Source organism: Ahaetulla prasina, chromosome 1, assembly GCF_028640845.1.
Source record: "Ahaetulla prasina isolate Xishuangbanna chromosome 1, ASM2864084v1, whole genome shotgun sequence".
NCBI classification, from domain to species: domain Eukaryota; kingdom Metazoa; phylum Chordata; class Lepidosauria; order Squamata; family Colubridae; genus Ahaetulla; species Ahaetulla prasina.
Window position 1 is genome coordinate 257,650,248 of NC_080539.1, and position 27,743 is coordinate 257,677,990.

The 27,743-nt window shown below is 43.4% G+C and overlaps 2 protein-coding genes across 2 annotated transcripts in view; one reads left to right on the plus strand and one right to left on the minus strand.

Moving 5' to 3' along the window:
* LOC131184433 (acyl-CoA (8-3)-desaturase-like) overlaps positions 1 to 23,328 on the minus strand; it is a 31,392-nt gene extending 8,064 nt beyond the window's left edge. Inside the window, exons 1-8 of the mRNA XM_058155678.1 lie at positions 22,726 to 23,328; positions 8,814 to 8,924; positions 7,875 to 8,072; positions 7,140 to 7,241; positions 6,864 to 6,992; positions 2,114 to 2,174; positions 904 to 980; positions 635 to 732 (exon numbers count right to left, since the gene is read on the minus strand). Coding sequence (XP_058011661.1) covers positions 635 to 732; positions 904 to 980; positions 2,114 to 2,174; positions 6,864 to 6,992; positions 7,140 to 7,241; positions 7,875 to 8,072; positions 8,814 to 8,924; positions 22,726 to 22,896 — 947 coding nt within the window. The 5' untranslated portion in view covers positions 22,897 to 23,328. The remainder of the gene's footprint in view (positions 1 to 634; positions 733 to 903; positions 981 to 2,113; positions 2,175 to 6,863; positions 6,993 to 7,139; positions 7,242 to 7,874; positions 8,073 to 8,813; positions 8,925 to 22,725) is intronic.
* LOC131184396 (acyl-CoA 6-desaturase-like) overlaps positions 1 to 27,743 on the plus strand; it is a 90,939-nt gene that overhangs the window by 19,853 nt on the left and 43,343 nt on the right. The window lies entirely within an intron of this gene.

The following is a 27,743-nucleotide window of genomic DNA, read 5'->3' on the forward strand; positions in this document are numbered from 1 at the left end:
TGACCGTAACTCTGATTAAAAGAAAAAGAAAGGAGAAGACATATTCTTGTTGAGTTCAACTCTATATGAGTGTATACATGCCACATTTTGGTGATTTGATAAAAGGGATTTGACATTCTCTTCTTCCAGAAAGATTTTAAAACTTCCCGGTCTAACCAACAATTCTGAAACTTCCAGAGAAGTCTCCAATCCAAGTACTATAACCATGGCCAAAGCTGCTCGGAATCTTGGCCATTCCAAGATCAACTAAGGTTGACTAGATGTTGCCATCTGCTGAAAAGCAACTCTGAGAAGACTACAGATGCAAAAAAGCATTGTACATGAACATGCTCCATCCCGCAACATCCCCTCAGGGAAGGCTGAGGTATTGCATTCCTGGTCTGAATCAGAGTACTCAAGCAAGAGAGAAAGCAAAATTCTGGTTTTGGCTCTGAATATTGATGTATGTATTTGTTCAATTTGCCCCAATTGGTGTCCTCCCAACTGCGTGAGAATCAACGCTTAGACTGTCTTGGGAATTGCAGACCTTGAAAGCCAATACACATGGCTGCATAAGGCAGAAAGCTTTGCCTACAAGGACATTACATGGCAACCCAAAGAAATCAGGAAAAGTGTGGGATCAAATGGAACTCACCTGAGCAGGAGAAAGAGACCCAAGAGGCTCTTGAGATCTAGTAGAAATGAGTATGTTATGAAGAACCGAAGATAGAAGGTCACCATCCAAGCCAAATCCTGCCACAAAAAAAACAGAGAAATATTCTGTCAAATAGTATGGTGTAATCCCATATCAAAATGCATCTGCAGAATCCTAAAAACGCACCTACATTTTTGCTGTGGCTCCCTTTATTTTGCTACTATAGAAATGCAACCTCCTTTTGGGACCATAGTGGAAATACTACTTACCACCCAATTTTTGCGCTGAACAACGAAGTAGAAAACATACCACTGCAGGTAGAAAGGCACCAAAGCTGGTGGACCAACTAAGGAAGAATGCAAAGTTACATGTCTAAGTAAAATCAGCTCAAAGCAAAGTAGAATACTTGTAGCTCAAGGTTAAAGGGAGGGGTCCTTTGTGCTTTCTAAGCTTTGTTGTTTTCTTGCAGACATTTCATTATTCAAACTAGGTAACATCAGCAGTGCTGAGCTATAAATATTCTCCTGTATAGATATTCAATGATATAATTTTCTCTATTCCCTACCTACTGAATAAGAGGAGGGGGACTTTGTTAAGATTCCGATGTAATGGTCTCTTTCTTGCAAGCCAGAGGAGAATTACGCACTCACTCATTGGCTCTATCAGGAAGACCTAAGAACTGTTTTAATGGATCAAACCTCAGAGTCTCACATGCCCAACAGACGTAAAATAATGCTAATATTTTCCCCACAATAAGTAAGATGTCTGTAGCAATAGCACTTAGATTTATTTAACACTCCATAGTGCTTTACAGCACTCTCTAAGTGGTTTGCAAATGTCATTATATTGCCACAACAATCTAGGTTCTCATTTTACCAACCTCAAAAGGATAGAAGGCTGAAACAACATTGAGCCCCTCAGGATCAAACTCCTGGCTGCGGGCAGAGTTAGCTTGCAATACTGCATTCTAACCACTGTGCCACCAAGCTCCTGTAACCATGGAAATTCCATTTGGTTCACTATGGCTCAGTTCCATCATCATATGCATCTGCATCTACCATATTTTCAATTATTAAAAGGGGATATAGATAGTATTGAGCCAGGTGAACCAGGTCTGTGTTAACTCTGAGATACAAAGCTTCATTTGTCAGGTATGGTACTGTTTGCCATAGAGTATTAAAAATAATTTGATGGGTAGAGACAGTTGAGATTATAATAGGGTGACATGAAACAGCTATAATAATATTGTACACAGGCTGCAAAAAAGGTTTCCTAATGATACTTGACAGGAATATAACTAGATGACATTTTTTTTTACTGGAAAAGGTTATCCCCATATTTCCCAGATAAATAGGATTTCATTCTTCCTTCCAACCAATGGCAGCAAAACCACACCACACCCAAAAATATCTGGTTTCTTTAGTATCCTATGTGCCCTTAATAAGAATATGAATATCTCAGAAAGAAAATGATACTCACGGAGAAAGAAATATTTGTGCTGGTGGTTGTATGGCATGAACTTCTTTTTCTTTATGCCAAGCTGTGAATGGGGAGAAAGGTTCATAGCAAGTCAACGTTCAACAAATCATACCAGATAAATGCACAAACTTGACCTGGCAAAAATAAGTCCATCAATGACTCTCTACCATCCGTGCCAAGATTATTTCAGCCAAGGTTAAGGATATCTTAGCAGCAGCCCTGACCTATAAAAGATTGTACATATACAGTACATCAACACAACACAAATGAGATTCAAACCCACTATAAAAGCAATTGCAGTTTCTTCAGTAAATCCATCAGTTTTAAAAACCCAGATGCAATATGGTTTAGCAGTTGCTAATACATAGTACACCACTGGCTGAAGAGTAGAGGTAGGTAGAGAATACAAGAAGCTGTAATCTCTTGGTATACAAGAGGAGCTGGATCCTGTGTATCTGCACTCAGCCTGTATGACAAAGCCACACTCCCAGGAAAAGGAAGGAGCAACCAGATTAGCAAGCTGTCTCACAGGAAGGCAGCATGCAAAAGAATTGCATTGGCAACTTCCCCTATTGCCTTGGGAGCTCATGATTACTAAATATATATGTGGCTCCCAATAGGTGATATGTAGAAGATGGAAGAATATACACAAAAGAAAAAAAGAAAGGAGAGCAATCGTCAGCTTGGAAGGAAATGAGAATGGTTTATGGTTCTAGGTGGAAACAGTTAAAACCACATGATGAGTGAAACAGGAAACTAAGGGGGAAAATTGTTTTCTATCATGTTTAAGTCCCTCTTCTCTTCTCTTCTCTTCTCTTGTCTTCTCTTCTTTTCTCTTCTCTTCTCTTCCTCCTTGCCTTTATATTTCCATAAAGAGCACTGCAAAGATGTCATTAGTCTCCAAATGTTTTCCACCCAAAAGAAACTAAAACCAGTAAACTGTCCTGGTATTTTTCACCATTTGAAGAAAAGGGAAACACACCATAATCTTCAACTTTGCTTTATTTCTAATAAGGCTTATCCTGGCAAATAAGGTGACAGCTAACAACCAATGAGGTTCTTCTATGAAATCTGGCTAGCAAAAAAAAATTAATGGATGAAAGGAATCCCCAAGACAAAGAAAGAGTTCAAACTACTCTTGCATACCTAAGTAATCAAAGCAGTATGAGCCTAAAAGGAGGTACTGTGTGTGACTTTGTATGATTTCTTTCATCCATAATCTAGCCACTAAAAGAACTGGAATCCTTTAATAGGTTTTTGTTGCTGCTGCAACTGCTACTGTAGCTGTCGTCAAGGAAATTATGAATAATTCATTCAAGACAACACATTAAAAAGTGTAGTAACAAATCTATTCATACTTACTTGGGGATAAACACATACAGTGAAAACTTAAGAATAGTCCTTAAGTGGTTCATCTTACTCCAGCAGTTTGTTTCCGGCCAAGCAGATTTTTCTGAGGTGCCTCCAAGCAGCACATGGAGCTGGTCACTGCACCTGGTATGCCCCCACCCCACAACTGAGTGATAGCAAAAGCACCTAGACACCGCTTCATAGTGCTTTTACAGCCCTCTCTAAGCAGTTTACAGAGTCAGCATATTGCCTCCAACAATCTGGGTCCTCACATTCACTCTTCAATAAATTCGATCTTCAATACTAACAGACTAGTCTTCCATGAATGTAATCAATTCCCTTTTAAATCAAGGCTGTTAGTGTTGTGGCCTGCCAGCAGCCAGCAGAACTGGCAGCAAAGTCAGAAAATAAGGAAGTTGGGGAGGAACGTAGGCCAGTCCTGGAATCTGGGTAAGGTTCGGATGAGGGCTCTAACAGAGGCAGAGAGGGGGCCAAGGCCATCTAGTAGTTCTTTGGTGCCTCCGGAGTCTCCGAGACTGACATTAGCGGGGCAGAAGAACAGTGTGAGCCTGTTCCCAGTGTGCACATGTGCAGAACTGCCAGAAGACAGGAACAATTAAGAAAACAGGGTCAACTTGGGAGTAAGGCTTGGAGATGATTGGCCCCTCCCATAAGACATAAAAGAGAAGCGAAAAAGTTTGGCCTTGCCCTGCATTTGCCAATTAGTTTTCCGGCAGCATTCCAAGGGAGATAAGGTGAGTCTTTGTAAACACTCTCCTGATAAGACTGTTTGAGAAGCCTTTCAGACTGGGAATGACAATAATTTACAGCTGTTTGAATTAAAGAGGTTTGCTGGGATGAAAATTGTGCTGTTTACTTTCTAAGGAAGTCTAGGTCAGAACAGTCAGCTGCCATTATGCAGCCTTGTGATAGAAACTCTACAAGTTAATTATGAATTGTTCAAGGAAGTGCTTCTTTTGTCTGTTTTAAGCTTCCTTTCAAACAACATTACAGAATGACTGCTGGTCTTATTTTTTCAGAGAAGAAGAACATTTCTCTCTGTCTACATTCTCTCCACATTACACATGATTTTATATGTTCAGGCATGTTCCTTTTCAGTTGCCTTTTTCTAAGATAAGGTGTCCCCAACACAGGGGTGAAATGCTCCCAGCTCAGACCGGATCGCCTGATCCGATAGTGATGATGGGTGGTTTGGAGAACCGGTAGCAAAAATCCCTCCCTCCCCACATGCCCGGCTGAGTTGCGCGATCATCAGAGGTTTTTTTTTTTTACTTTTAAAAGCATTTTTTCTTTGGCTGAAAAAATGCTTTTAAAAGTAAAAAAAAAAGCCTCTGATGATCGCGCGGCTCAGCTGGAATAGTCAGAGACCTTTAAAAGCATTTTTTAACAACCTCTTCAGCCGAAGAGGTTGTAGAAAAAATGCTTTTAAAAGAAAAAAAAAGTTAGCCATGCCCACCCAGTCACATTACCACCACCATCAAGCCATGCCCACAGAACCGTTATTAACAAATTTTACATTTCACTACTGCCCCAACACTTTTGGTTTTTATTACCCTGTACAATTTAGAATAATGTGCAGCCTTGGCCATCTCACTACTTTCTGATTTTTAACCAATGATCAATCCAGCAAAAGAAAAGTCCTCTTATCTATAGCTGCTAGATTTGCCTCAAGGGGGCCTCTGTGGCTCAGGCTGCTAAGACAGTCTGTTATTAACACAGCTGCTTGCAATTACTGCAGGTTCTAGTCCCACCAGGCCCAAGGTTGACTCAGCCTTCCATCCTTTATAAGGTAGGTAAAATGAGGACCCAGATTGTTGGGGGCAATAAGTTGACTTTGTATATAAATATACAATAGAATGAAGACTATTGCTAACATAGTGTAAGCCGCCCTGAGTCTTCGGAGAAGGGCGGGATATAAATGCAAATTTTTTAAAAAAAGACTCTCTGATGAGAAATTTTCTTAAAGGGCTTTTTGCAAATCCAGGTTAATATCATGCTGACATTCTCAAAAAAATTCTAGAAGGTCAGGGAGGCAGGATTTACTCCCCCAGACGATTATTCTCAATATGAGAAGATACAGATGCATCTGTCTAAGAATTAGGTCCCCTTTCTGGGAACATTTCTTTGAAATGGTATCCTCCTTCCACAAGCCCTTCTTTCTTTGTCCCTGAAAGAAAAGAAGCTTTCCTCCTGGGAGTGAAGTGAGCCATTGCATTCCAAAAGGTCCTGTGTATGTACCTCTACAACTTTCATTTCAAAATTGCTCTCTGTGCACATAAAAACTCATGGCTCTGAAAATAAACCCATAACTTAAGCTCAAAGTACAAACAGTCATACGTCTGACTCTTTATGAAGTAATCTAGAAAGTACCTTCACCTCTGTGGTGTTCTATTTTTCTACCGAACTTTGACCTGAAGCAAAAAAAAATCATCCCGTTTGCCACTCAGATTTCTCAATATTTTCATTTATTTAAAGTCAGCTAGCCTTACTTCCATGAGATTTAAAACCTAGCCATTTAAAAAACATTTGAAGTCAACACACACTGTTAGTCTTTTTATTGTTTTAAAGCTGTAGTTTTGGCCAATATCAATTAGTATACTTAATCTTATCCACTATGTTTTTATGTCAAATATATACAAAAAAGGCCAGTGTTCACATAAATCTAGATAACTGTGCTTTTTTATTTGAAATTGTACGAAAATTTCTGAATCAATCTAAATGACAAAATAAGCCTCAACATCATTTAACCATGAACTCATGTAAAGAGGCCCAGGACAAAACTGAGTTTTTGAAGATTTCATTTTCCTTTCTAATTCATGTCACTATTGTCAGTTTTGGAAGACATTTTTGTTTTTTGCTTCTTAACTGCCACATATTTTAGCTGGGGAAGTTGGGAGGGGGTTGTTGTTGGAGCAGTAGAAAATTAGTCATAACAATATTCTGTATTCAAGGACATCCTGCATCTGATGGAGACTGCCTGAAGATTGTATCCAATTGAGTGTGAAGAGTTGATTGGATAATATGATGAACTTATGGGTGTGGGGCAGGGCTGTGAACTGTCAATTGGGTGTGGAAAACCTGGAAGCTTTCAGATTCGAGTTTTCCCAGCTGTGCCAACATGACATCTCTAATAAATTGGAACTCTGAGGAACCTCAACCTCAGAGCTTTATTTTGTTGGGGGTGTTCCTTGGAACCCTGACAACTATCCCAATGATGTAATTGATAATTTCCCCATTCCGTTAGATTCAAAAATACACAGTGGTAACAATTTCTGAAGATTTAAAAGTATGTGGGGGCTCCATTCAAGGATTGATGCTTCAGGATGCATGCAAAATTTCCCTCTTCACACAACATTCCCCAAATCTTCACAAGCCTCACCTCTACAGAGAGTATCTTTCCCAGGGCAAATAACAAAGGATGCATGTTGAGATCAGGATCCTTGCGAAAGCAGTTAGGCTTTGCATGATGCTGGAAATGCCAGTGATTCCACCAGCTGGCTGGTGCTCCCTGCAAAACAAGGCAAATGCAAGAGGCCTCTTCAGATATTTATTTCCTGACTAGGCACAGCAAAATCTGAGTGCAAGGGGCCCAATCGTTCTTGAGCCTCAATGCCATCACATGGCTAAGAGCAAAGCCCATTTTCATGAAACTCACCTTCAAATGTCCAATCACAAACTTGTGAATCCAATGGTTCCATTTAGACTTGCCAAAGACAGAAAGATGTCCAAAATCATGCTGCAGCCAACCGGCTTGGGCCTGGAAAACATTGTCATAGCTAGCATGACCACAATGCCATGACCGCACACAATACTTTACCATGTAACCTGTGAAGTCTTTGCTCCCAGAAGATTACACAGAGAGAAGGTTGAGGGGGGAGGAGAGAAAGAGAAGAGATCTGAGTAAAACAATAAACAAATTTAACAGGCAGATGGACTTAGATCTGAGGAGTTAAATCAGAGGTGTCAAATTCACATCGTCACCATTGCGTCATGTGATGTATCGGGACCTTTTCGCTAAACTGCTGTGGGCGTAGCCAGCACATGACGCATCTGGTTCGCAGGCCGGGAGTTTGCCAGCCCTGAGTTAAATCAAGTTTCATGAAAATGTAGATTCCAAAGGAAAAAAAAATACTAACATACTTGGAGGGAGCTTTCTTTGCATAGACAAGCATAGGATAATGGGCACAATTGTCCAAAATGGGAAGCCAAGGATGATCAAATGAAAAGAGCTATGATTACCATATTCGTTTATCTCGAGCAAGAAGCTGAATTAGAGATTAAGGATAATGCAAATAGATACCTCTCCTGACAGAGGTCAAAAGTTACCACAGCTCTTCAGGGGTTTTTTGAAGCTTCAAGCCTGGCTCTGTTTCATCTGATAACCAATTACCTGGACAGTCCCAAGTAGCAAAGCGGTGATGAGGAATGGCACCAAGGATGTTCCAAAATACCACATATTGAACCAGGCTGATACATCCAGCAGCAAGATGTGTAGAAGGGACAGGAGGAAGAAGAGATGATTGGAGTTCAGTAGTCCCAACTTTTCAACAGTGGCACGGAGCTCACGGAAGTCCTCCACAAGTTCTTTCTGTGAAAAACCATTATGTGATACTTCCTTTGTTCTGAAGGCAACTTTTTATTCAGAACTGGACAACCTAACACCTTTGGCTGTGGGCACCTCTAAAGACCACAATAGTACTCTGAAGCCTTTAAAGTCTTCCAAAAATTATGACCAAAATATAACAATAAAAGCCATACAAAGGGAAAATATTCAATATATGTTTGGCAAGCAATTGAATTGACTTTTACGTTAATAAAATTAAAGACAAATTTTGCTTTTGTCCTGGTGCTACTCGATATAGCTTAGAGTGATGCCACCCCTATTCCAGTTTCATAACAAAAGACTGTAATGCAGAGTCTGTGGCTATCTGTATGTTCATCTACGTACACTTTTTAGAAAGCCCATTCCTACTGAGATATCATTCCAAGTTAAATTTCTTTGCTCTGAAAGTCAGCACATGAATATATGTAACATTTTACATCTTAGACATTTAATATTTTTCACTCCAAACATCTCCTAGATCTTGTCCCCCTTTTGAGACTCTAACTGATCATTTTTGTTTTGTTCTGGTACTACACAATCTGTTCTCACCTGAAAACTGCCTCTTAACATATCCCACTTCTCCTTACAGTATATTTCTGTATTTCCCTTTTTTGGGCAGGCCACCAAAGGAAGGTATCTTTGACCTTGTTCCCAATTTTTTCCCCGCAGTTTCCTCATAGCATTAGCAAAGATCTCTTGCTCAAGGCAGTTCCCAGAAAAGCTTACATTTTTGTTGGGTTCAAAACTGGGCTGATCTGCTGCAAGCTCCCCAATGAATAAAGGCTTCAAGTATGTTCTCACTAGATTCTTGTCCAAATGGAATGCTGTGAAAGGATCCTGCAAAACCAAAACAGAACAAGGCAAAAATAATACGGCTGTGGGTCCGCGCAAAATGATCAGCAAGACAAGCTTTTGGTTTTCGTTTCAGAAGATCTCTCCTTTTTATTAAAGGAATCTAACCATAAACCTGGGGAAAAACGAAACTGAAGGAATCCATCCAACTCTTAAATCTGGAGCATATTTTATTATCTCTTGTTGAGTCAGTTGAATAAACATGGTTGTGGTGGTTAAAGATTTCCATTTTATTAGTTTCATTTAAGAAGCATACTATTTTTTCCTATTATAAATTGGCATTGTCCCCAAATGATTCACATGGTTGTCCAAACAGTTTCTCCTATAACCTTCACCTAAGTTCAAGTTTTAAAATTACCCAAAAAACCCACCAAAAACAATCTGGTTCTCCCTCCCTGCTATGCCTCATTTAATTTAAATTCTGTCTTGGTTTAATCATTTTAAGCATCTAGTCTTAAGCACTAGTTTCCAGCCAGCACATTGGTTCCAATGGCTTCTCCTTTTGATTTGAAATCATTTGCATTCATTTTGGCAGTTCCTGAAAGGAATCTGAATGGAAGCCAAGACAATTAAATCCCTAAGTTACACTGTTTGCTTTCGGCCGCTAGATGCTGCTATAGAAACCTGTTTTCCTGGATTATTGTATGTTGTATAAAGTGTCTATTCTCAAACAAAAGAACTTCAGACAGATAAAACACCTGCATAACAACTGATCAAATGAGTCAGTTTTATCACAAGCATCATGAATCAATAACATGATTTCATTATTTTTATGTAGATCCAAATATAGGCATACATACATAGATACATACATACATACATGAGGCATTGTTATTTTATGTCAAGGCTGATAGCCATCCAGTGCCTTTGACAATGAGTAAAACAAATGTATCTTCCTGCAACAATTAGCTTACTGACGACAGGAAACTTTAGTTATCATCAAGAATATATTCTGAATAACACTTTTTTTCTGACCACTGTATTCACAACACCTCCACCACTATCAAACTCTCTTATATTTGCAATAAATTGTCTCCTTCATCATTACTTCCTGGGCAATTCTTTCTACAAGTGAATGATAGAAATGAACTGAAAGGTGGGCTACACAAAAAATATTCCATGCTTTATGAAGTAGTATTGAGTCCATGAATATATGGGCCAGAATAATTTTTTTTTAATGTTTGAGAGTTTCATTGTTGCTGACAGCATTCCAAAACAACCCAACTCCAATTAAAAACTCTGAGACAAGCTTCATCTCAAAATCTTCATTTATTGGAATAGGTATACTGGCATATCTGGGGAAACCCAAATCTGAGAGTTCTGGGTTTTCCCTCAATAAACCAAAACCCCATATCCAGCCCCATATCCAGAGGCACCCATCAGTCCATCCCATGGCCCAATCACCATCTGTCCCAACTTGACACCACTGCAACCACTCCTCCTCCAGATGCAGGAGCACCATGACCTTGACCAAAAAGAAGAATGCTGTTATGTCTAACAAAACCCTCTATCAAATCCCCCCTCCTACTTTCCCAAGCACAAGAAGGTAGCAGCGTGGAAGCTTCCAAAGTTAATATGGCTTCCAAAGCTGACAGTTGCATTTGTACTCTCTCTAAGCTGCCAACATCCTACTGTACCATAGAGTAGATTTCTCTAGATATGTACCAAAGCCCAGAAAGGGCAGCTCAGGGCATGCTGACCTGCTGTTGTACATATTGGGCAATATTAGTCCTTTAATTGGTGTGGTGCCAAGAAAGGGCTTTAATCCTATTGTTGATACTGCAGCTCGGATCCCATCAGAGAAAAAAAAAACATCAAACCTTCCCTGGTAAAACTTATCTGAAGGGAGCGAGAGTGAGAGAGTGAGAAGACTGTCATTTCCTGGTCAGTTTTTTTAACTGGAAATGGAAAAGTGGGTGGGTCACAGCCAGAGCTGAAGACTGTGGTACCATAAGTTTCAACCAATCATTACAATGGTGGATGTAAAACCTGGTAATAATGTCTGAAATGAAGAGGAAGGAAGCAATGATGGGCAGATCATTTCCACAGCACTTTTTTTAGAATCACAGTGCTTTGTGTATTGGCAAGACACAAATGAGGGTCTGATGGTATACATTTTTTTCTTTTAAAAATAAGCTTGCTTTCTTTTCTTAGCATGCCAGTGAAAAAGGTCTTTTTTTTAAAAAAATGGAATTATTCCAATATTTGCTTTCTTTACATGAGCAGCTTTGTTTATTTATTTATTTATTTATTTATTTAATCATATTTATATACCGCCCTATCTCCCGAAGGACTCAGGGCGGTTCACAGGCGCTTAAAAACACATAAATACAGAGTAAAAACAATTAAAAAACTTATTTTAAAGCCCGTTAATTAAAATATACAAATAAAACCCAATTAAAACCCATAAATTTAAAATCTAGCTCAGTCCTGCACAATTAAATAAGTATGTTTTAAGCCCGCGGCGGAAGGTCCGAAGGTCCGGAAGCTGACGGAGTCCGGGGGGTAGTTCGTTCCAAAGGGTGGGAGCCCCCACAGAGAAGGCCCTTCCCCTGGGCGTCGCCAGACGACATTGCCTCGCTGACGGCACCCTGAGGAGACCCTCTCTGTGAGAGCGCACGGGTCGGTGAGAGGTATTCGGTAGCAGTAGGCGGTCCCGTAAATAACCCGGCCCAATGCCATGGAGCGCTTTAAAGGTGGTCACCAAGACCTTGAAGCGCACCCGGAAGGCCACAGGTAGCCAGTGCAGTCTGCGCAGGATGGGTGTTATACGGGAGCCACGAGGGGCTCCATCTATCACCCGCGCAGCCGCATTCTGGACTAACTGCAGCCTCCGGATGCCCTTCAAGGGGAGGCCCATGTAGAGAGCATTGCAGTAATCCAGGCGAGGCGTCACGAGTGCGTGGTGACCGTGCATAGGGCATCCCGGTCCAGAAAGGCGCAACTGGCGTACCAGGCGAACCTGGTAGAACGCTCTCCTGGAGACGGCCGTCAAATGGTCTTCTAGAGCCGGCCGTTCATCAGGGGGGACGCCTAAGTTGCGGACCCTCTCCATCGGGGCCAATGACTCGCCACCGATGGTCAGCCGCGGATTAAGCTGACTGTACCGGGATGCCGGCATCCACAGCCACTCTGTCTTGGCGGGATTGAGCTTGAGCCTGTTTCTCCCCATCCAGACCCGTCGGCCTCCAGACACCGGGACAGCACTTGATAACCGTTGGGGTGGTCCGGTGTAGAAAAGTACAGCTGGGTGTCATCCGCATACAGCTGGTACTTCACACGAAACCACTGATGATCTCACCCAGCGGCTTCATGTAGATGTTAAACAGAAGGCGAGAGGATCGACCCCGCGGCACCCCACAAGTGAGGCGCCTCGGGCCGACCTCTGCCCCTGTCAACACAGACTGCGACCGGTCGGAGAGATAGGAGGAGAACCACCGATAAACGGTGCCTCCCACTCCCAATCCCTCCAACGGCGCAGCAGGATACCATGGTCGATGGTATCGAAAGCCGCTGAGAGGTCTAATAGGACCAGGGCAGAGGAGCAACCCCTATCCTGGCCTCAGAGATCATCCACCAACGCGACCAAAGCCGTCTCCGTGCTGTAACCGGCCGGAAACCGGACTGGAGCAGGTCTAGATAGACAGTTTCATCCAGGTGCAAGGGAAACTGATATGCCACCATACTCTCTACAACCTTCGCCGCAGCGAAGGTTGGAGACCGGACGATAGTTACCTAAAACAGCGGGTCAGGAAGGCTTCTTAAGGAGGGCCTCACCACCGCCTCTTTCAGGGCGGCCGGGAAGACACCCTCCACCAAAGAAGCGATCGTAATCGCCTGGAGCCAGCCTCGTGTGACCTCCCGAGTGGCCAGCACCAGCCAGGAGGGGCACGGGTCCAGTAAACATGTGGTGGCATTCAGCCTCCCCAGCAACCTGTCCATGTCCTCAGGAGCCACAGGGTCAAACTCATCCCAAACAATATCGCCAAGACCACCCTCGAGCATCTCACCCGCATCACCGCAATCTTGGTCCAACCCATCCCGAAGCTGAACGATTTTATCGTATAGATAACCGTTAAACTCCTCAGCACGTCCCTGCAGCGGGTCATCCCGCTCCCCTGGTGTAGGAGGGAGCGAGTCACCCAAACAGGGCGGCTGGGCGGTTATCTGCCGATGCAATGAGGGAGGAGGCGAGCTACGCCTCGCTTCCTCAATGCCACTAGGTAAGTCCTAGTATAGGACTTCACTAGTGTCCGATCAGCTTCCGAACGGCTAGACCTCCAGGAACTCTCTAGGCGTCTTCTCCGGCGCTTCATCCCTCTCAGCTCCTCGGAGAACCAAGGAGCCGGTTGGGACCTGCGCCGGGTCAGAGGCCGCAAAGGCACGACACGGTCTAAGGCCCCCGTCGCGGCCCGCTCCCAGGCCGCCACAAGTTCCTCAGCCGAGCCGTGAGCCAGACCCTCAGGAAACGGCCCAAGCTCCGTCCGGAACCCGTCAGGGTCCATCAGGCGCCTGGGGCGGAACCAACGTGTCGGCTCCGCCTCCCTGCGGTGGTGAATGGCGGTCAGAAAGTCTAGGCGAAGAAGAGAGTGATCTGACCATGACAAAGGTTCGATGACTATTTCCTTTAAGTCCAGATCTCTCAACCACTGACCAGAGAGAAAAATCAGGTCCAGAGTGCCACCCCCAATGTGAGTAGGGCCATCAACTACTTGGGTCAGATCCAAGGCCGTCATGGAAGCCGTGAACTCCCGAGCTGCCGTCGATGATGAGCCGGAAGATGGCAAGTTAAAGTCCCCCATGACTAAAAGTCTGGGGGTCTCAACTGCCACCCCAGCCAGCATCTCCAGGAGCTCGGGCAGGGCAGCTGTCACGCAGCAAGGAGCCAGGTACGTGATCAGCAAGCCCATCTGACACCTACGACCCCATCTCACAAAGAGGGATTCACACCTGGCAATCTGAGGTACAGTGGTCTCCTCGGCTCTAGACTCTCTAATCACAACCGCCACCCCCACCCCTACCCTGGGCCTCGGCTGATGGAATGCACGGAAACCCGGCGGCACATCTCAATAAGGGGCACGCCCCCTTCAGTGCCCAACCAGGTCTCCGTAATGCCCATAAGGTCCGCGGAACCCCCCTGTATAAGATCACAAACAAGGGGGGCTTTGTTCACCACGGACCGAGCATTGCACAACATCAACCGAAGGCCCAGGCTCTGAGGATCCTGACCATCCGCGGAACGGGAGAAGTCCAAGGGGTCGGAGCGTGATCGCTTTGAGACATCGAGCACGCGCTCCCGGAACTTGATATGACCCCTCGCTTCCGCCATACCTGCCCCTCCCACTTACCGTGTCGATAGGACCACCCTCACAGATAGGAACAAACTCCTCCCCCATAACCTCCGAACCTGATAGTAAAAAACCGCCGCGAGCATGTGCAGGAACTGGCCCCCTACCCGACGGGTTACCCCCATTACCCGCCCCTACCCTCCCACCCCTTAAAAATTCCCTCTCTAAAAAACCCCACAAGCTCTTCTTTTTCGCATGCCACCTCTGTGGGTCCCAAGACCCGTCATGGAGGCCGGCCCTCGATAATGAGGAGGGCCATTCCTGCGAGGCGGGGGCACCTCGCAGGCGCAAGAGTTCACAAGCAGTATAATGCGTAGCAGCTGAGACTAAGAATCGGCAAAGTAGAGGCTCCATCTCCGAATGGCAAGATGATGACAGATGGTACTAGTCCAGAATGAAGGCAAACAAAGAATGGAACAGCAGTTAGCACCGAATGACAGTCTAGGTGGTATTCTGTCCGGTGCATAGTCCAAACATCCTGGAACCGGGGGTGAGGGGAAATGGCATTCCAGGCGCTGGCCACGTCTTCCTCCGTCCTCCTCTGTCCCCAAATAACTCCCTTGTCCCCCCCCAAGGGGTCCTAATAGGACCAAAAACGGCCATGGAAGTCTCAAAAAGGCCGAGGGGGGCATGGGTGATGTTAAAATAGTCACAGTCACAGACTGGTTGCAGGGGGCAACTCCGGGGTGCCTCCATCATCTCCCCGCAGTCCTCCAACAACCACCTCCAGACATGGCCAGGGGAAGAATCCTAACCACTCCAGAAGCCGGGTCTCCCCAGACCTCCCCCTCCAAGAGGCAAAGCCCATAAAAAAGGCTAAACCTCTCCGAGAGGCTGGGGGGTATGAAGGTTGCCAAGTCCACAGTCCGGCAGCAGGGAGAAAGCCAAGGAACCATGGCAGCAGGCAGATGGCAATAGGGGTGGATGAAATACCTCCGCAATCATCCAGGTTGTCCACATTGCAGAGGCTGAAGCCCAAAGGCTACACCCGAAAAGTCCGGAGTCCGCAGTCAGAAGAGGGCCGGGAGACGAGCCAGAGGCTAGAGGCCTGCCGGCCAGACGAATCGGCCGAAAAACGGCCGGAAAAAACGCCGACTCATCGCCCCACCTCCGAGCCTAAAGCATGGCCGCCAGAATCCACCGCTTGCCTACCCGGCCTCGTTCTCGGCAGCCACATGTGCGAGAGAGTCCAGAGACCTCTCATATGGCTGCCCGAGGTAAGATCTACCGGGCCGGGGGCAGCAAGCGGCTAAACGCGCGGCCGAGGCTTCGCCAACATCGGAGGGGCCTCTCGTCGCCGGAGCCGAGTCTTCAGAGCCGCGCCATCTTGCGCATGCGCAGAGCTGTTGCAAAGCTCATTTGTGGAACACACAATGTTTCAGATTACCCAAAAAGCATCGTGCTCCAGCTACGTTAAGACTAAAGTAGCTATTTCTCTCTAGTAAAATAAATTGTCTTAGATTATTAAGACAATTTGTGCACCTCTGAACAACATGGTTCGAGAGACTCGTATAGGCTTAGCTTTTGCTATGCTTGTGATGAATTAGGCCCATGAAGTGTTTCTCAGAAATACAGAGAGATGCTTTGCCTTAATATTTCTCAGAAATTCTGAGTGGTTGAAAAATTGTTGCAATGCAAAATCACAAGGACTTGGTTTTGATAATAGATTCACTGTGTGCACAAAAAAGTCTGAGTATCTCCAAGAGTCCAATTAAACATTAAATATTAAATGAAGACATGATTCTCCTCAGTTAGTAGGATTAAGGAAAATTGTAGATAGAGGTTTAAAATTAAATTTGAGCGAAAGATCCTACCAGTGAAGAGAAGACATCTAAATTAAGATGTGAATGAGAGCTCAGCACTGACTACTATCCTTAGCAAAATAGTTGGATTTTAAGTGCACATTAAAGTGAATGAAAATTTTAGCTTCCATTCTCAGAGGCAACAGTGAAATAAAAATCAATCCATACAGCATTCTAAAAATCAGTTATTCGTAGTTTTTTTATCTTCTGCACCATGAGCCAAATCCCCCTTACACAGCTACAAAATCTCTCCAACAGGTCACAACAAAAAACTGTTTTTCACTGTCATGTTTAGCCACAAAAGTATCAGAAAAGCTCAGAATGTTGCCAAGAAAATACACCAGCATTTACAAAGTTGTTCTCAAAGCTTTAAAAAAAGTGAAAATTATATCCTGTTTACTAATATAAAATACTACATCCAGACTTTCTACCAGGAATATCATGTTAATATATCCAGCCTGTTAATTAAAGAACCATTTACAGTACATGCCTGAACATGTCAAATATTCAAATAATATAACCTTCTGGAGATAGAATCCACACTGACCATTTTTGAGAAGAGCAAGGGGCCTTGATTTATAGTGAATGAGCCTATATGTATATATGGATACATATAAGGGCTGAGAAGTGGCTCACCAGGCTAATGCAGCCTGTTATTAACACACAGCTGCCTGCAATTACAATTACTGCAGGCTCAAGTCCCACCAGGCCCAAGGTTGACTCAGCCTTCCATCCTTTATAAGGTAGGTAAAATGAGGACCCAGATTGTTGCGGGGGGGCAATAAGTTGACTTTGTATATAAATATACAAATAGAATGAGACTATTGCCTTACACAATGTAAGCCGCCCTGAGTCTTCGGAGAAGGGCGGGATATAAATTCAAATTTTTAAAAAATGGATGTGGTCAAGATTTGGGGAGCTTTTTCCCAAGTTTAGGAAGTTTGATCTAGTGGTTAGTCCCACCTTAGGCATGAAAGCCAGCAGGTTGGCTTTGGGCAGATGACTCTCTCTCAGCCCAACCCACCTCATGGGATGGTTGCTGCTGGGGGGGGGGGAATAGGAGAAGGAAGGTGTGTTCAATATGTTTGTCACCTTATTTGTAAAAAAAAAAAAATAAAGATGAGATACAAATAAAAAATATAATAATTTTCCATTTGGTCTTTTTGAAGCATTGGGTGTATTGTAGGGCTTTGGTGTTTTCCGGCTCAAAATAATAAAAAGCCAAGTCACTCTTTTTCACAGTTGTGGTTCAATGGCCTCAGATCCCAGCAAAAAATAGGCTTGGTGAACTCATTTAGTCCTTTCCACATCTTGTGTGCAAACTTACAATGGCTTGTTTCACAAGCCCTGCATTCAAGAATCCTGATTGAGCATTATGTGGCAACCTGAAAGTGGGGAAGCAAAGCCAAAGACATTTTTGCAGAGACTTTTTGGGGGTGGAGAGGAGGAATAGAAGAGCACTGCTCAACGGTTAAAGCAATATGTCAGATCTGGATGCCATCTTTTGTTGGATCTTCAGGCCTGCCACAATTACTACTGTGGGAAACTGGGAGGGGGGATTGTATGGAGCAGGGTGATATATAGTCATAATAACATTCCTTTCTCAGAGAGTCAAGGACATCTCACCCTGCACCTGGATGGCTGGAACTGGGAGGCATCTCCAGTTGGGATGGTGCTTGGATTGAACCATGTGATGGATATGTGGGTGTTGGGCAGGGACTTGAACTTTCCTTTGGGTGGGGAAAACCTGGAAGCTTTCAGATTCGGGTTTTCCCAGATGTGCCAATATGACATCTCTAATAAAATGGAACTTTGAGGAAACTCAAGCCTCAGAGTTTTCTTTCATTGAGGGTGTTATTTGGAACCTTGACACAATGTTCGGCATGGAGGGCAACCTAAATTCAGATCTTGGAACCAGTCAATCCTAGAAGATCCCCACTGGAGAATTACTGCTGCCATTCTATTTGATAAAGTTGAGTTAGAAGGATCAGTGCTTTGCTTTAGGAAAAGGAGGAGCTTGTTAGGTGCCATTGCATAGATGAAAGACAACAAAGCTACCACTTGAAAACTTAGTCTCGCTCCTGGTAGTTGCTTTTTTCCTTAGTAAATCAAGGAAAAGGATTGCCTTTAGCTCATCCCAGACACATTCAGGCTTTTTTTATTGGCAAGAGGCCTTTTTTCAAGAGGAGACATACAAGGGTACAAGTTATTGCCTGCAGTCTGAAATGATACACCACAACCCAAGATCTTCTTCCTGATTATAAGGCACAGTTTGGTCCTTAGAAACAGAATGTTATGCACTTAGAACTATTAAAATTAGTTCCAGAGGCAACTGTTAGGGCTTCAAACAATTATGGGGTGTTTTGGGGTTTTTTGGCCTCTTAAGTGGCCAGCATTAGCCCGAGTATTACATATTAGCTTCCTATTAATTATTGTAAAATTACATGATAACTAAGCTTTTCCAAAATATCAGATGAGAAAAAATGTCAAATGGGGAAATATTCCTAGAAACAGTAACATCCAGATCAGAGGTGGGTTTTAGCGGGTTCTGACCAGTTCTGGAAAAGCGGTAGTGGAAATTCTGAGTAGTCCGGAGAACTGGTAGTAAAAATTCTGACTGGCCCCGCCCCCATCTATTCGCAGCCTCCCAAGTCCCAGCTGATTGGGAGGAAATGGGGATTTTGCAGTTCTTCACCCGCCAAGCCATGCCACGCCCACCAAGCCACACCCACAGAACCGGTGGTAAAAAAAATTGAAACCCACCACTGATCCAGATGCCCAAGCATAGAATGGGATGAATCTCCTTAAATATGATTCACTGGGGGAGAGGGGTGACCATTGTCTTGGTCTTATGAAGGCTAGTTGTTCGAAGAGTATGTGTGAGCCAGAGAAAATATTCTTGCTTTGCATGGCTAGGTTGAAAGTTTTCCACCTTATAATTTCTATATGTAAAGATGACAAAGCCTTCCTTGGACATATGTTCTAAAGCAGGGGTGTCAAACTCGATTTCATTGAGGGCCACATCAGGATTGTGTTTGACCTCAGAGGGCCAGGGTGGGTGTGGCCAGGGGTGGGTGTGGTCATGATGGGCGTGGTCATGGTGGGCACTTGACACAGGTTCAAAATGCGCTTTTTCCTTTCTCTTCTTTCTTTCCACAGTTCTTTACTATAACCATTTCCCTATCTCTTCTACCAGATATTATGGCCAAACATTTACTACTTATTCTTCATATTCCACTAAATTTTTTATTTCTAAACTTACCATATTTTTCAGACTATAAGACACTCCGGACTATAAGATGCACCTAGGTTTTGGGGAGGAAAACAAAGGAAAAAATCTGCCTCTGCCTCCCAGCAATTTTCCTCCTTGCAGCCAACAGCCTGGTCAGCTTCAGCACAGCTTGATTTAGCATGAGCAGCTGACTGGCAGTTGGATCGGCCTCCCGGAATACCACCTATCAGCTGTTCCAGGCAGCGGGGATCGACAACACCTTTCGCCGCCTCCATGTGCCCCATTTTTGGCCTCCATGCACCCCACTTTCAGCCTCCACATGCTCCATCTTTGACCTCTGCATGTACCATTTTCAGCTCGTTCCAGGAGGTGGGGATCGGGTCCACCACTACTTATCCCTGCCCCCTGGAATGGGCCAAAAATGGGGTGTGCAGACGCCAAAAATGGAGCGCATGGAGGCAACGATAGGCGGCGATGGCAATTCCCACAGCCTGGAACAGCCGATAGGCTGTATTCCGGAGGCAGATCCAACCACCAATCAGCTGCTAGTGCTAAATCAGGCTGTGCTGAAGCTGACCAGGCTGTTTGCTGTTTGCTGCAAGGAGGCAAATTTCTGGGAGGCAGAGGCTGAAGAGTGGGGGCTGGCAGGTGGGTGGGGCTTCGGCAACATTTGCTCTATAAGACACACAGACATTTCCATCCACTTTTGGGGGGGGAGTGCGTCTTATACACCAAAAAATACGGTATACCCTATTGTTTAATAGTAAATTGCTTTTCCAGGCAGAAAAGCTATTTATACTATTGTATTTTTATTATTCAACTAATAATAAAAATACAATAGCATAAATAACATGATAATACAAGACCTAACAGCAGAGGTACATTTCCAGGATAGTAAATAGAAATTATAGATACAGAATAGAATACAGAATATAGAACACAGAATAGATAGTTGATTGTACATTAAATGGACCTACAGTATGTAAAATCTGGCATTAAACTGAAATATTAACATAGGATTTTGCTTGTTTTCTATCCAGACCAGGCACTTACTTGAAGCCACATAATTGTAATCTAGCCTCCAGAAGCACTCTATCAGCCAAAAATGGGTTGTGTCGAGGCCCTGGGAGGCCTTCGTGCAGCCTGTTTTTGGCTGGCAGAGTACTGCTGGAGGTCATGGAGGCAAAAAAACAGGCCATGTGGGGGCTGCATGTGCCCCCCCTCCCCTGCAGCCCTTTTTGGCCAGCAGAGGCACCATGGGCTGGTCCTTTGATATTTCCAGGCCAGCCCCACAGGCCAGATTTAAGCACCCCGCGGGCCAGGTCTGGCCCATGGGCCTTGAGTTTGACACCCCTGCTCTAAAGCCTGGGTTCAAATATTTTTATTAGTTTATCAAAATATAAAATACAGAAATACAAAGGAAAATGAAAACAATGGGAAAATAGGGAGGAAGGGAAAAAGGAAAAAGGATAGAGTAAAGGGGAGGAAAAAAAGAAAAATCTTTTCTTTAATCAAAAAGTCAATTTAACCATTTCTGCTAACTCCATTCAAATTTTGCAGCTATTCATCCATTGTGGGAATTAAAGTACCCTGCCATTTTTATGCATACAGTATTCCTGCTGCTGTCACCATAGTATATAACATCAAAGTTCCATTTGTTCTTGGACATATATTCTAATACCTATGGTACCTATGGATGCTAACATGTGTGCTAACTCCTCCCCGGCATTTACCAGCAATATGTACTACTATTTTTTTCCTCATTGTTTTCATTTCATAACAGTTAGATGCTTTAAATTGTCAGGGTCAAGCATTATCTTTATTTCTAGGAATGACTCTGAGGCCACAAAACCCCCAGGCATTCCAAGAAAATAATAATGTGGGTGACCACAGTTGTTTCACCCTGTACCCAGAGAAAAGGTAGCTATCATAATAGATAGCATCTTGAGTGGTGGCAGGAAAAACCTCAGCATGTTACCTACTGATAATATGACTGACCACGCCCTCCATAGTAGTAGCCACTTTTGTGGAAGGGCCAATGCTACATTCTCTGAATTCTCAGTATTTCCACTGGCTGAAAATTGAATGGAGGTTCCTGGTCTAAGATGTTTGGGTGTTCTTAGAAAGAGCTAGAGATATCTTTATAGTCCTATTGCTCTACTTCTCTCAGTGAACATAGCCCAAGTGATTCATGCTTCAGCTACCTTGAAGGCTTGTAGGTGACAATAAGACTCCCTGCACATGGTCAGAGATCTACCACATTCAGAGAGCTACAACAGATCTGGGGCAAATTCCAGCAAAAATGTAGCTTCCAAACTGAACATCTTCCAGAAGTGATGGAATGAGGAGTGGAGGGGGAAAAACATAAAAGTCCTTTCAGGACCTTTACTATGTTGGTCAGTGTCTACTCAGTCATTTGTGTGGTTGCAAAAAATTATTTACTGTACCTCTGATCCAGGGATTGAGTTTTTGCTTTTGGCATAAGGAGGTAAATTTCTACATTCCACACATACACAGTCTTCTTTGTTCTTGTCCTTCTCATCTTACTTTTGATCATAAACATTCTACAGTGGAGGGAACATTCTAGCAATGATTTTCTTGGATTAGGGTCTATGGGAGTGAAAATATAGTACTGTACAAGCTTTCCTCAAGTCCAGGAAAACTCATGCCACATTAAAAAGTTTCCCTTACATGAACTTTTAAACAAGTTCTTTCATCCTGGTAATCATTCTATAACCCCGAATTTTTAGAAAGTCTCCAGTCTATTACCTTCCTTTGGATCACTGCTCACCTCAGAACTCGGTCATTAAGCCATTGTTCTTCTGAACATGTGCAGAGTGCTCTTTCTTTCACCACACAGAAGCTGCCATCAGCTCTTCTGCACTTGTTGCCAGAACAGAGGCTTACTGTGGCCCCTTCTCTAATTTTGATCCAAATAACAAATAGATCATAACACTTCATTTGTTAGGAGAGCAGGACAGCTCTGCCATACAAAGGACTTCAGCCTGGCTGGGTGGAGCCTTCCAACGTAATTCAAGGAAAGTGCAGACCACAGTGCTCTTCCTGGGAACACCTGTGCAGCATGGAGATAATTTCTAAGAATGCATAATGTGGACTGTGATACATTTAGCTCATTCATTTAGCTTCAGATACTCTGCTCTGCAGGTCCCAAAACATCTTGTCCCTGAAGCATCTCTCCATCCATGCTTCCAATCGAGCTCTCTGCAAGTGCTCTCCCAGCCTCCATCATCAAACCGGAGGATGCTCACAAAGGATCTCTGCTGCCCCGCCTCTCACGTTCCCTCCCAGGTCCCCGACAGCTCAGAGGGATCTCCTCCAGGCAGTCGTCCATCCTTCCTTCCTTCCTTCCCTCCCTCCCTCTCTTTCTCTTTCCTCCCTCTCACCGTGGCGTCTTGTCCAGCATAATGGCTGATCACGCGGGAACCCCCCGGATGCCTTTTGTGGAACTGGCTGATGTCGTAGACCTTCCTGTCAATCACCAGCCACCGCTCCGGCGCCCGGCTCGAGTAAGACTTGATCTCGTCCCACCTGAAGAACCGCGGAGAGGGATCCATCCCAGCAACATCAGCCTCAAAGGACCGAGAATGGTTCTCTCTCCCGCAGCCAGTGGTCCGGGCGGACTGAGCGCCGTCCCCTACCGAACGATCAGCCTGGGCCGGCCTCCAAGCCCGCCCCTCCGAGGCCCGATTGGACGGCCGCTTTCTCGGCCTTCGCACCGAAAAGGCCGCCAGATTTTGCCCCTGGAAGGCATCCCCCGCGGTAGCCGGGTGACTGCGCTCTGGGGGCTGGTTGCTTCGGTGGAACTACGCAGTGGCTTTTGTTTTCCCTGCTGCAGCGCTTCATTTCTCGTGAGACTACCGTAATATCTTCGTGGTCCTTTAAACAAAAAAAGTCGAATTTGGGCGCCTCCCCACATCCCCAACAGGTTCTCTTTTTAGGAAACGCCTTGCCTTCCATTTGATGCTTTTGTTTTTAGGAGGAAGAAAGTTGGCGCGGCCTTCCGAATTTAAGGCACGTTCTCCACCTGGTGCCTTTCAGGTCTGTTGGATGAGCCGTCCTATAATTCCCCAGCAGACAAGACCATTGATTAATGGTTCTTATTTCTGTTTTTCCCGAAAGCTCATCTACACCAAATGCCTATTTGACTATATTGTATATAGAGCATCTGTGCGGCCACTGTTAGACAACTAATTAGCCCCCACCACCCACCACCAAATCTGTGCATGGAAGCCAAGGCACTTCCAAGAGAGAATTAATATATATTATTAATGGAGAGATTATAACATGAATATGTGAACATACCTGGGGGCTTCCATTTCATTTTAGGGTATATGTGTATTGGGGTTGTATTATGTACATTGTTATATCATTATATATTACATTGTGTATTATGTACATTATACATAATACATTGTATGATGTATAGTGTACATAACACACAATGTACATGTGTATTGTGTACATCACAATAGTGTTGTGATACTGAGGCAATCCTCTCAAAACCACACATGTTGAAATAAATCACCCTGAAATCTACCCAAATTTCCACATAGATTCCTGGGCCTCTGTGGAAACGTTCCATTGGAATTGTGCAGTGTGTGAAACAAAGAGATCCTGATTTGTTATTGTCTGACAGTTCTCACTCACATCAATGTATACTCTTGATCTGAATGGAATCTTTTGTGGTGATGTTCAAACAGTAACAACACGTGGCATTTGTTCTCCGATGTCTATTGATGTCTTCATAGTTTTGCAGTAAAAAAAAAAATCTTTGAAATAAATACCATTCACCCGTTGACAAGATGATGTCATGCTGACAAAGATTTGGGGGGGGGGGAGTCCACTGCCAAATCGACAGTATCTGGTATTCTTCCCTGTGCAGTTACAATGAAGTTGGTTCAAAGTAGAGAGCGTGGTTTCTACTTATTAAAAAGGCTTATGTTTTTCCCCTTCAATTATGAGCACCACAGACACACACACCCATCATGTTGCTTATTTTCTGGGTAAACAAAAGTAAGTACATAAAGCAGAGAAAAGGGAACATAATAAGGAGGTGAGAAGAACTATTTGAATGGGTGGCTGGAAATGGCAAGTCTGTGTTTATGCCTAGACAGTCAAAGACAACTTGATACTAATTAAGAAAGCCTGCATGCAGAAAACAAAATCAAGATCCAAACTTGCTTTGGGATTTTAAATTAGAATAAGTAAATGAGTGTAGAGCCTGGAGGCGGAGTCAAAAGAGGAATCAGCCTAGAGTCTCTACGTTCCCACAAGTGGTCTAAGTCCAGAGATGAAATCCAGCAGGTTCTGACAGGTTCTGGAGAACCGGTAGCAGAAATTTTGAGTAGTTCAGAGAATCAGTAGCAGAAATTTTGAGTAATTTGGAAACCGGCAAATACTCTGGCTGGTCTCAGAGTGGGATGGGAATGGAGATTTTGCAATATCCTTCCCCCAGGAGTGGGGTGAAAATGGAGATTTTGCAGTATCCTTTCCCTGCCATGCCCACCAAAGCCACACCACGCCTACCAAGTCATACCCTCAGAACCGGTAGTAAAAAAAAATTGAAGTTCACCACTGTCTAAGTCCAACCCCTCTTGAATTCCATTAACCTTATCTAGCACCAAAATAGTGCTGACCATTAGTTGACTAGATTCTTGTGCATGGACATGAGCAATAAATCAGTTTAATTGGAACTTAATGTATGACTCTGGTCTTTTGCGCCTGACATTACAGTCTAAATTAGTAATCCAGATTCACTTTTAAAATATAGGGGGAAACCCCCAAAAGATGGTGGATAGCTCAAAGATCACATTAAACCCATTGGGAAGATAGCTTTGTAAAAAGAAGAGAAGTTAAAGAAGAAGATACAAATGATTGCATGGATGATGCACAGTACATTTTGAATGAATGAATGAATTATGCAAAGTTTGTTTGGAGCAACTCCATGCCAAACAATTGTTACAGTGCAAAGCTTTATGAACTATTTTAACTATCCGACTCTCTGCCAAGATATAATCACCCCAGAGAAAGGGCAAAACTCCCATATCTTTATAAGGAACAAGAATTCCACATTAACACCTGGAAACCCAGAAAGTTTTGCCTATGCAAAAGGTACATGAAGGGCTGTCAAAATGAAAAAGGGTAGGGATTTATTTCTGCCCTGCCTGAAGATACAGCAAGAACCACAGTATGTAAACTTTACACACAGAGATTCAAACTAAAAAAAAAAGGATAAATTCCTGAGTGGGAGAATTACAGTAGTTCTCATCTTACAGCATTTCTTTCAGTGACCATTCAAAGTTACAATGACACTAAGAAAAGGGACTTACAACCATTTTTCACACTTAACAACCGCTGCAGCATTCCCATGGTCACATGATCAAAATTTGGATGCTTGGCAACTGGTTCGTATTTATGATGGTTGCAGTGTCCCAAGGTCATGTAGATCACCTTTTGCAAGCTTCTGGCAAGCAAAGTCAATGGGGAAACCAGATTCACTTAACAACCGTGTTACTAACTTGACAGCTGCAATGATTCACTTAACAACTGTGCCAAGAAAACTTGTGAAATGAACTTTAAAAGCCAGAGGAGTTGTAACATTGATATCAGATAGGGTGTATTTCGAAAAACATCAGGTAATTTTGGATGAGGATGGAAGATATGTAATAATTGTGGGAAATCTTAATGAGGAAAAAGTGACATTTGTTAATTTATATTTACCGAATGAGAAACAAAGAGAATTTTTTGAAAAAATAACAAAAATTTTGGAGAATGAAAGTGTAGGGAAAGTAATTGTGGCTGGGGATTTTAACTTAATCAGAGATAAAATAGATAGTATTAACCCCACTCGCTGTGGAGGAGCAAATAAAATGGGGATTTTAAATAAGTGGATGCTTCGAAACGGTGTAGTGGATGTGCGGAGAGAGGTTAAAAGAACTGAAAGAGTATATACTTTTTTCTCTAAGATATATAATACATATTCCAGAACTGATTATATTTTTCTCTCTAAAGATTTGCTGAATAATGCGGATAAGTTAGATGTGGGAATCTTTAAAGATTCTGATTATGTAGAAGTTATGGTGGATTTAGATTTTAATTTTGAGAAAAAAAGAAATTATTGGAGATATGAAGAAAATGATATTTGAAATGATGGGGAAAGTAATAACATTGAGAGTGGAAACTAAATTATTGTTGGTAATTAAGGAAATAGAATTAACAAAATATGAAAAAGAATTGATTAGAATCATAATAGTTAGATATTGGAAATTAGATGTGATTTTTAGAATAGAAGAGTGGAATTCTGAAATGTGGAAATTAGCTCTAAATGATAAAATGACATGTGGTATTAAAATTAGAAGCGGTGTGTATAAAGAAGATATCTTCTGGAAAATTTGGAAACCATTTGTGGACTATGCGCTTGGAAAATTGGATGCCTCAGTACCTGTACCTTGAAACCGTGGATTTTGACAATTATGAGGACATATCCGAAGACCCAAATCTTCCTTTTTTTTTTTTTATGTATAGCACAAGGGTGGAATAAATGTATTTTCTTTTTTGTTTGTAACGTTATAAAAAAGTAATAATAAAAAAAAATTAATTAATTAAAAAAAAACTTGTGAAATGAGGCAAAACTCACTTAAAAATGCCTTACTTAGCAACAGAAAGTTTGGGCTCAATTGTGGTCGTAAGTTGAGGACTATCTGTATTAAGGGCAGTCTGCCTCCTGGAGTGGTGAGCCTCCACCATTAAAAATTCTCAAGCCAAGCCTAGACCAAGCTATTGGTTGACCAAGCAAAGCTGGCTGAGGAACTCTGGGAGTTGAAGTCCACAAGTCTTAAAAGAGCCAAGTTTGCAGGCCCCTGGTCTAGGACAATCTGAGAATTCCTTCTATGGGAAAGAGGTTGGACTAGAACAGGGGTCCCCAATCTTTCGGACCTCAGGGACCACTAATTTCATAATTTTAAAACTCTCAGACACTAATATGATCTGCCTAATGACTGGCTGAGTGGGTGTGGCTAGGTGGTCATGTGACTGGGTGGGCGTGGTCAACTTGCTGTCACTTGCATCGAGGGGCACCTCGCCGGTCTCTATTCACCCCTCCCCTCCCAGCCACTCCTCACCTGCCAGCTCGAGGTCCTTAGGGCCCCAACAGGAAGCAGTTGCTGGAGCTAAGCAGCCATCATGAGAAAAAGTTGGCAAAACAGCTGGCTCAGTTCAAATTGAACCTGGCTGAGAAAGAGGCTCAGTAGAAGCACCTCACTGAGTACTACGAGCATAGGCTTTCCAAGCAGAGGGAAGACTTGTGGGAGAGCAAGGCCAGGGGGCTGAGATGGTCAGCCAGTTCCAGGCCATGATACAGTCCCATTGGAACTAGGCCCACCTAGCTCTTCACCACCAGCAG